Source organism: Otolemur garnettii, unplaced genomic scaffold, assembly GCF_000181295.1.
Source record: "Otolemur garnettii isolate 467f Iridium unplaced genomic scaffold, OtoGar3 scaffold00024, whole genome shotgun sequence".
NCBI lineage: Eukaryota > Metazoa > Chordata > Mammalia > Primates > Galagidae > Otolemur > Otolemur garnettii.
Genome location: NW_003852419.1, coordinates 18,318,609 through 18,329,285, shown reverse-complemented (window position 1 = coordinate 18,329,285; position 10,677 = coordinate 18,318,609). Strand labels below are relative to the sequence as shown.

At 39.5% G+C, this 10,677-nt stretch overlaps 1 protein-coding gene and 1 pseudogene across 1 annotated transcript; one reads left to right on the top strand and one right to left on the bottom strand.

The window, feature by feature from the left end:
* Positions 1-403: 403 nt before the first annotated feature.
* CUNH2orf74 (chromosome unknown C2orf74 homolog) lies at positions 404-2,666 on the bottom strand. Its single transcript, XM_003787994.2, has 4 exons — positions 2,551-2,666; positions 2,179-2,289; positions 1,922-2,093; positions 404-871 (listed from the first exon to the last, which is right to left on the bottom strand). The coding sequence occupies exons 1-4, from the start codon at positions 2,664-2,666 to the stop codon at positions 698-700; spliced, it is 573 nt and encodes a 190-aa protein (XP_003788042.1). The 3' UTR covers positions 404-697.
* An 824-nt stretch (positions 2,667-3,490) lies between these two features.
* LOC100940496 lies at positions 3,491-9,486 on the top strand (annotated as a pseudogene).
* The last annotated feature ends 1,191 nt before the right edge of the window (positions 9,487-10,677 follow it).

The window sequence follows — 10,677 nt, the reverse complement described above, 5'->3', positions numbered from 1 at the left end:
TTTGCAGCAATTTGGAAGGAACTGGAGACCATTGTACTAAGCAAAATACTTCTCAAGAATGGAAAAACAAACACAATACGTACTCTCTAATAAGGAACTAACTGATGGGCAGACATGTAAAAGTCACTGGAAATCAAGCAGGGAGTGGGGAAGAGGAATGGGGGAGAGGGGTATACTTAAAGGGTACAACGAATGCTATTCAGGTGATGAGCACACTTACAGCCCAGATTCAAGCCATGTAACAAAATTTGTATCCCCTTATTATTTAGGGGGAAAAAAAGTTATCCAGAGAGGGCAATGAAGAATCATTTAATTATTTTCTCCAACTTTAAATTTATTAAAATATTGATAGAATACATTGGAAAATCCCCTTTGAATATGATTTACCTAATAGACATGCAAAAACACAAATAACTTTATTCACATGTTAGAAGAGTGAGTAGACAGAGTTTTAAGGACACTTAATACAATCAATTTCTTAAACTCAGATTTGATTTTTAAAAAATTATATTCAAGCTCTGAGCATTTTACTTACAGAATTTTGCATGTGACTCACTTCTTTCTGCACAAAGGTAAAATACTATCTGTATTTGCTCAATTCCCATTATTTTACTGTTTGAATGTGATTTTGTACCCTCAGTCATTCCAATATTAGTCAAAGGTTACACTTTCTTTCACTCTTAGCCTTTTTTGGGCTTCACTTTCTCTCTTTATGTTCTCTAGTATAGCTTCGAGGTGTAGGGTATTCATTCCCAAGATCCACAACAATTACCTCCCTAGAAAATGTCACTCCTTTTAAAGGTCTTTTTTGGCTTTCAGCACCTGAATGAACTCTACTGAGAGATGTAGGTGTTTTCTCCATATTGGCACCCTGCAAGAAAATGGGACAAATATCAGAAATGATCAAGTTATGAACTTAACAAGCTTTGCTTTTAAAAATATAATAGGATATCTTATCAGAGTGGTCCTGGACATTTCAAATATAGATAGATACATAGATAGATGACAGACTATATCTACATTGTTAATGAGAAACAGAAAGAGTATTTCTAAATAATACAGTGAAGCAGTGATAATCCACCATGATCATATTTTCATATTTCTATGGTTATAAAAGCATACATTGACATATTCAAATAACATTTGGTGATACATTATTTTCTCTAGGAAGTGGTTAAACTCAAGAGCCACCTGGACTTTTGTTCTGTCATGGACTGGGCATGGCTGTGTGGTGGGAGGGCATGTGAGCTGTTCTCATCAGGGAGCCCCAGACATGGAGTTTCAGAAGGCCCTGGCCATGTCTTCTGCTGTGGCAGAAGGAGCCAGGACTACTGCAGGGACATGTGTGGTCCTGAGTTGGGCCATGGTGGAGAAGAAATAATTCATCTCATTTTGGCAATAGGAGAGAATTAGATCCCTATATCATCTCTTTCTTTTTTTTCTTTGTTTTAGAGACAGAGTGTCACCCCATTGCCCTCTGTAGAGTGCTGTAGCATCACAGCTCACAGCAACTTCCAACTCCTGGGCCTAGGTGATTCTCCTGCCTCAGCCTCCTGAGTAGCTGGGACCACAGGTGCCTGTCACACAATGCCTGGCTATTTCTTTTGTTGCAGTTTGTCCAGGGCCAGGTTCGAACCTGCCACCCTTGGTATATGGGGCCAGTACCCCACGCACTAAGCCACAGGCATCACTCAGATCCCTATATCATTTCTTACAGCTCTAAGATCCTAGCAATCTGAGTAAACTGAAGGGGAACTATTAAGAAAAACACAATTGGAGGAATGAAGAATGGTTTAATGACAACAATCGACAGGCTAAGAAGAATGGTTTAAGTAACTGAGGACACTGAATTTCTTCCAAATACAAACCTAAGTTGCAGGCAACTCCATCCCTTATTTTTATACCTTGCTGAACAATTTACCTCCTTTTCAGTCATTCTAATTTGCCCCTTGAGAGTGGAAAAACACATCACCTCTTGACCTTCAACTTTTGTTTTTTCCTGACTTCTCTCCTTGCTCCCTGTCCTTGAGCTTTCCTTAGTGTGTCTCTGGACAAGAATGCCAGGCCTCACCGGCATAGTTTCCATTACGTCCCTGGAAAATCAATCAGCAGGATTTTAAAAATTCATGCATTTCACACAAAAAAGGCTTTCTACCACATCCTCAGAAAGAGACTTACTTTCCTTGGTCTTCTGGGTTATTCTTCTCCCCATCAGCAGCTGCACAAGCACCTCCATCGGCATCTGTACAAGGAAGTGTTTCTGCCTCTTCATCTCCTTTGCCGTGAATACTAAAAACAAGCACAATAAATAAATTAATTAAATACATTTAAAAAAAGAAATTAGAAAAGGAAGAATTGTCCTGATTTTAAGGTATGCGATAGAAACTTCACTTTTAAATGGAAATTAGCATTTCTAAAGCCCTGAAATGGAAAAAGTAGATAGCTGGGGCATTATTAATTGTTCTATTTTAAACTGTTTAATATTATTTCTAGATACATCTGTTAGTGTGACTTGAAATCTGATCCCAATTTGTCAGCATGGATTTATACCATTTATAGAAAAAAACCACCAATAAAAGGAAGATGCAAATGAGGCAAATTAGAAGGATGATGAAGAAAGTGACCGCTGTGGTTTCAACATTCGTAGTTTTAGCTAGAAGACTCATCCACTCTCACAATCACAGATTGTCCAACTATTCCTTTCCAGCTCAGTTTGAATGTAGTTCTCTTGTTCTTTAAGTTTTCTGGAAACAGAGGAATAAAAGGCTGTTTTCACTGTTGTTCTTTTGATCAGTTCAGCTTCATAAAAGATGTTCTGCTTGTTTCAGTGCAGTTGACTCACACTGGCTAATTTCTCTCCATAAATTTGGTGGGGGCTGAGGTGGCTGGAGGGGAGACTGAGCTGGGACACGTGTGATCACTCAGCTCACCTCCCCTCACCCCAAAACTATCCGAATCCAGAGGAGAGAGGAATAGGAGCAGCTGGAGCTGAGCCCAGCTCCCCATTCTTCTCCCTTCAGTGACATCATAGAATCATGGAGCCCTGGAGTTACAGAGCCCAGAGTGGCAGCCCAGCCAGTCACCCAGGGGCAGGAGAGCCACTGAATTCTCCTCGGTTGTCACCTGTCTGTCCTCTCCTCTGAGAAGCTCAGGGTGGAAGCTACATGGCATTGTCTCTATCATTCTTTGGACAAGGACTTTCTATCTGCTCTCCAAATACCATCTTTCCTTTCCTGATCCAAACCTTCTCCTTCTGTTGCTTCCTTCACAGACCATGAACAATTGGTCCAATTCCTTCTTATAAAATCCCTCTCTATAGCTCCAAGGTCAAGAATCAACTTACTTGTTAATGGTGATTTCTCCAGGCTAAGTAGCCCATGTCCTTCTAATGCCACTTCATCAGACCTACTTTCCGGACACACAAGAGAACAGGCAGCTCTAAAGGCCATGTCTGAGGAAGCCAGACTGAGACAAGACAGGCAGAGTGAGGATGGTCCTGGCCCGACCTGACTTCAGGTAACAATGAGTGATGCCCAAAAATGAGGGAAAGAGTGAAGCTAGAATTTTCTGAGAAGAAGAAATAAGAGAAAATGGCAGTTACATCTAGAAAAGTCAAAGGGGAGCCTGGGGAGCAAGGGGTATCTTGGTCTATTTTGTGCTACTGTAACAGAATACCAAAGATTGGGTAATTGATACAGAAAAGAAATTTATTTCTCACAGTTCTGAGGCCTGGAAAGTCCAAGATCAAGGCACTCACAGGTTAAGATCTGGTCTCTGTTTCCAAGATGGTGCTTTGAATGCTCGTCCTCTGGTAGGGGAGGAACGGTGTGTCCTCAAAGGCAGAAGAGAAGAGAGTGGACCCATTGCCCCAAGCCCTTTTTGTAATGGTATTGAGATATTCTACCAAATAAGGACCTGTGCATTCCACACATGTCAAATGAACTAGGGCATGCGGGTGTGATGTCTGTAAGCACAAGCAGAATTTGTTGGAGGGCTCAGGTCAAAGCCAATTTTGCAGAATATGTGAACATCTGAGCCACTCCTGACAGAGTCAATGGAATTCCTGGACAGTTTCTGGGGCCAAGGCTCCCAGATGAAGATTCAGACCCCCTTACACTTGTTATTATATGCTGCCAGAATAAGACTTTACAAACTCAAATCTGCTCATATGCCATGTACATAGAACAGCTTTTTCTGGGAAGATAGAAATATTTTATATCAATTTACTGATGGTTACAGAGGCAGAGATGGCTCTTGACTAACAAAAGTTCAATTTACAATTTTTGGCTCGGCGCCTGTGGCTCAAGCGTCTAAGGCGCCAGCCACATACACCTAAGGTGGCGGATTGGAATCCCCAGCCCAGGTCCACCAAACAACAATGATGGCTGCAACCAAAAAATGGCCGGGCGTTGTGGCGGTTGCCTGTAGTCCCAGCTACTTGGGAGGCTGAGGCAGGAGACTAGCTTGAGCCCAGGAGTTGGAGGTTGCTGTGAGCTGTGATACCATGGCACTCTACCCAGGGGGATAGCTTGAGGCTCTGTCTAAAAAAAAAAAAAAAACTTTACAATTTTTAGACTTTGTAATGGTGTGAAAGTAATACACATTCAGTAGAAACTGTACTTCAAATTTTGAATTTTGCTCTTTCCTTGATTTAGTGATATGCCGTAGGAAAAAAAGGAAAACACCAAGTTTTTTTCTCCCCCTCACTGCTGCTGCAGCTCCCAGTCATCTGTGTGACCCCAAGGGCAAACAGCCAATACTTCATGTACTACATTTAGTAAATTATACTTTATTATAAAATAGGCTTGTGTTACCTTTTATTATAAAATAGGCTGTGTTGGATGATTTCACCCAGTTGTAGGCTAACATGAGTGTTTTGAGCATGTTTAATGTAGGCTAACCTAATGTAGGCCTAATGTAGGCTAACCTATATGTACTAAATGCATTGGCAAAGGGGGATAGTGATTGGGTTCAAGCAACTAAGTATGTCATTCCTGATGTTTGATAGATTAGGTGTACTAAATGCATTTTGACTTAGAATATTTTCAACTTACAACAGGTTTATCAGACATAATCCCATCATAAATAAAAGAGCATCTATATATACAGTCACACACCTCATAGCAACATTTTAGTCAGTAACAGACTGCATATACAACAGTGGTTCCATAAGATTATAATGCCATATTTTTACTCTACCTTTCTTATATTTAGATATGCAAATATTTGCCATTGTGTTATAACTGGCTATAGTATTTACTACAGTAATATGCTACTGTATATGGGTTTGTAGCCTAAGAGCAATAGGTTGTACCATAGTCTGTCCAGATGAGCAGTAGGTTATACCATAATACATCTCTGTAAATATATTCTATGATGTTTGTGCAACATTCTATGATGTTTGCACAACAACAAAATTGCCTAACAACACATTTCCCAGGATATATCTGTGTCATTAAGCAATGTATAACATATGCATAGTTACCATCAAACTATGCATTTAAAATTAGTGCACTTATACCCTCTACTGTGTGGATATTTGCTATATCCTGACTACGGTGGAAAAAAGGGCCCTATTCCCAAGCCTGAATTTGAATGTGGTGGAAAGAGTACTGCTGGACCAGAGGTCACTGCTGCTAGCTGGCCCTGTCTCTAAGACTGTCTGCCACACACATTCTGACACTGGAGACCAGAATAAGGATATAGCAGTAGGAACAAGTGAGGGTTGATAAGACTGCATCATAAGGGCTTTCGCTGAATGTGGTTTGGGGAATCGATACCTTAAATTTATACACATAGTTAATATAATTATTTGTATTTTTCTTTGTTTCCTACTTTTTTCACACTCTTAGTAAAAGATATATAGTTAATATAATTTTAAAAAGTGGAAAGTTACCCAACTTAGGTCTCTAAACCACATTTTTTGTTTTTTGAGACAGAGTCTCACTCTGTCACCTGGGGTAGAGTGCCATGGCATCATCAAAGTTAAGTCACATTTTAAATGTATTGTACTATAAGCTCTGTGAGATTATGAGGTTTTACTCAGAGATGGGTCTGCAGGGCCTAACACTTTATGCCTGGCACACAAATGTTTGTTCAAAAATTATTTGTAGTAGGACATTACTACTGATTCTAAAGAAATAAAAAAGGATTTTAAGAGTATTATTAATAATCATATGCCCAAAATTGGGTAACCTAGATGAAATGAAACTATTCCTAGGAACACAAAACCTACCAAGACTAAAACATAAACTGAAAATCTGAATAGACCTATAATGACATTGGTTCAATAATCAAAAACCTCCCAACAATAACAACAAAAGCTCTGGACCAGATGACTTCACTTGGGAATTCTACCAAACATTTAAATAAAAATTAACATCTGTCTCAAACTCTTTCAAAAAACTGAAGAGGAAACACTTTTTTTTCTTTTTCTTAAGGCTAGTCAAGTGAAGCAGTGGGAGGAGGAACCACTTTCTAATCATTCTATGAGGCTGGCATTGTCCTCATGCCAAAGTCACTACAAGAAAAGAAAACTAAAAGTCAATATCCCTTATGAATATTGATCCAAAAATCCTCAAAAAAATTACTAGGAAACTAAATTCAGCAGCATATTAAAAGAAGTATACACCATGACAAAGTGGGACTTATTCCTGAAATACAAGGATGGTTCAACATATAAAAATCAACTAGTGGAATATACCACATTAGCAGATTGAAGGCAAAACCCCACATGATCATCTCAACTGATGCAGAAAAAGCATTTGACAAAATTTTATCACCCTTTCATGATAAAACCACTCAACAAATGAGGAACAGAAGTAAACTACCTCAACACACCACAAACTTCATATGCAATGTTGGGAAAATATTTGTAAATCACATATCTCATAGTGGATTGGTATCCAGCACACAGAAAGAATTCTCAACAACAACAAAAAACCCAATTGAAAAAATTGACAAAGGGGGACAGTGATAGGGTTCGAGCAACTAAGTATGTCAAACCTCCTTTAACTTCACATATGAAAGTCTCTGCCTCTTTTACAGAGACCCAGCGATCCAGGGATTCTGCTCCTACCACACGTTCAAGAAGTCTGCTACACCTCCACTGAACCCCTCCCCTAAGGAGGAAGAATATATGTGTTGAAAGGCAGAATTGGAAGCAAAAACGGCTGAGCTGGTTCGACAAGCTGATGAAGTAATAAGGGACCAGTAAGAAGTACCATCTAGGCCTATTTCAATAAAATTAAATTATACAAAGAGGAAGATGATTACAGTTTTTCTATTATCATTTGAAGGCATAGTTCACTTCATTCAGAAACTAATCAAAAACATTGGTTCGGTAAACAAGGTTCAAAACAAACTACATTCTGCAAATAAAGAAAGGAAAATAAATTCAAGTGTTAAACTGGAATACTCTGGTGTAGAAACTGCTAATGATGTTGCCATTCCAGGCAATTCCTCAGACTTTTCTCTTGTAAAAATAATAAGCAAAATTAAAGGGCAACTGGAGGAAGAAGGCTTACCTGAATATAGGGACGATGATATTTTCTCTGGTGTTTGTAATTGTTACCAGATGAAGAGGGGCCAGCTGCCTGTCACTGTCAGCCAATATGCAGAGACCGGGATAGGTCCACCAAACTTTACTTGTCAGAAGGCCAACAATTCTGGAGAACACTGAGAGTAGCCTCTCCAAGACTGTTCTGTTCTTCTATTTCCAGAATCACAGTTTTATACATAAAAGTTAAAAGTAAGAACTATACTAGCCCTTAAACAATAATTAACACTTATCTTAAACAATGGTAATCACCCTAACCCATTACCCATAATAAACAATAACCAACATAATCCATGACCCAAAACAACATTTCTTTTTTTTTGAGATAGAGTTTCACTCTGTTGCCCTGGGTAGAGTGCCATGGCTCACAGCAACCTTGAACACTCAAATGATCCTCTTGCCTTAGCTTTTTCATTTTTGGTAGAGATGGTAGTCTTTTTCTTGCCCAGACTGGTCTTGAACTCATGAGTTTAAAAAATCCACGTGCCTTGGCCTCCCAGAGTGCTGGGATTACAGATGTGAGCCAACGCTCCTGGCCCTCAAAACAAAATTTCTAATTTAAAAGCCAGTCTCTTAAATCCATTGGCCTAAAGTACTCAAATGTACTGCTTCAAGTTAAAGCTGAATTTATAAAACAATAAGAATGGGAGACATGAGGTAAAGGTTGCATAGGACCTAAACCGGCCATGCCACCTATGTCGCAGGTCCCAGCCTGACAGACTCCATCTTATTCTCACTACATGCACTCTCATAATGACATAGGGACAAGTGCAGATTGGACTTCTTCTTTTTTTTTTTTTTTTTGATACAGAGCCTCAAGCTGTCCCCCTGGGCAGAGTGCCGTGGCATTACAGCTCACAGCAACCTCCAACTCCTGGGCTCAAGCGAGTCTCTTGCCTCCGCCTCCCAAGTAGCTGGGACCACAGGCGCCCGCCACAACGCCCGGCTATTTTTTGGTTGCAGCCATCATTGTTGTTTGGCGGGTCCGGGCTGGGGATTCGAACCCGCCACCTTAGGTGTACGTGGCTGGCGCCTTAGCCAGTTGAGCCATAGGCGCCGAGCCCAGATTGGACTTCTAAAAGCCAAACTCTGTGTTATGCAAGAGGAACTAGGCAATGTTGTATGTGAAAGCAATAAAAGAGAAGATGAAATTCAGAATTTAAAGTCTCAAGTACAAAATTTTGAAGAAGATTGAGACAGCAGCAATTAATATGCAACAGTCTCAAACAGAAAAGTATAAAACTCTTTCAGAGGAAGAAACAGAAAGTGTGATGGATTACAGCAACAGTTGTCTTCAGTAGAAAGGGAATTAGAAAATGAAACTACAAAAACAGGGTGCAAGTCGTCAAAATGCCACACAGGTTCTTTTGAATCGAGCTCTAATAGAGCTCTAGAAGAAGCAGAAAAGTATAAATTGGAGTTAAGTAAATTAAGGCAAGATAGCAAGGACAAAGAAAACCAATGAACAACACACAAAAATGGAGGTGTTAAAAATCAGAAAACAAGAAGCTAAAAAAACAAAAAGAATTAATAATAGGGTTCAAGAAATAATTATAATTAATTGATGTTTGGGGCATGGTGGCTCCCACCTATAATCGTAGTACTCTGGGAGGCCGAGACAGGTGAGCGAGTTGGAGATCAGCCTGAGCAAGAGTGAGACCCCATCTCTAAAAATAGCTGGTATTATGGGAGGTGCCTGCAGTCCCAGCTACTGTGGAGGCTGAGGCAAGAAAATCGTTTGAGCCCAAGAGTTTGAGGTTGCTGTCCATGCCACTCTACCAAGGGCAACAAAGTGAAACTCTGTCTCAAACAAACAAACAAAATTAATTGCTGTTTACAAAAAGCAGAAGATGTATACTGAAGCTGCCAAGATGCTATCTTTCACTGAAGAGGAATTTATGAAGGCACTTGTATGGGAAAATTCATAAATGATCTACTTAGTGTCTATGACTGTGTGACGGATACCCATTTTATTTAACTTAAGTTGTAATGGTATGAATTATTTTTACTCCTCATAATGAAAATACTTAATTATGAAATCAAAATTATTATTCTGATACATAATTATTAGATAAAAGGAGACATCTTGGAAAATAAAGGAATAAAAATTTAAAAAATAAGAGTTAAAATGAGAAAAGGGTTTCAATTGGTATTTCTCCAAAGAAGATAATACAATCAGCCAATAAGTACATTAAAAAAAAAAACCCACATTGAACATCACTAATCATTAGCAAAGTATAAATCAAAATTACAATTTCACACCCATTAGGAGGGTTATTAAAAAAAAAGAATGAAAAAGTGCAAAAACAAGTGTTGGTGAAGAAGTGGAGAAACAGGAAACCCTGTGCATTGCTGGTGGGAATGTAAAATGGTACAGTCACAGTAGAAAACAGCATGGCAGTTCCTCAAAAAATTAAACATAGAATTACCATATGATGCAGCAATTCCACTTCCGGTTATACATACAAAAGAATTGAAAGCAGGGCCTCAAAGAGATATTTGTATACTCAAGTTCTTAGCAAGATTACTCACAATAGCCAAAAGGTGGAAAAACCCAAATGTCCATCCATAGATCAATAGCTAGGCTTGGCACCCATAGCACAGTGGTTAAGGCGCCAGCCACATACACCGAGAGTGGTGAGTTCGAACCCAGCCTGGGCCTGCTAAACAACGATGACAACTGCAACAAAAAAAAGCCGGGCCCTGAGGTGGGCGCCTGGAGTCCCAGCTACTTGGGAGACTGAGGCAAGAGAATCACTCGAGCCCAGGAGTTTGAGGTTGCCGTGAGCTGTGACTCCATAGCACTCTACTGAGGGCGACATAGTGAGACTCTGTCTAAAAAAAATAAAAAAGGAAAGAAAGAATAGCTAAAATGTGGTATATACATATAATACTCTTCAGCCTTAAAAAGGAATAAAATTTGGATAGATTTTATAACATGGATGAATCTTGCCAGCATTACACTAAGCAAAGGAAGCCAAATACACATATTATGTGATTCCACTTACATGGGGTGTCTGGAATAGTCAAATTCATAGCCACAGAAAGTAGAGTCATGGTTACTAGGTGCTGAGGTGAGGAAGACATGGGGAGTTAGTGTTTAGTAGCCACAGAGTTTC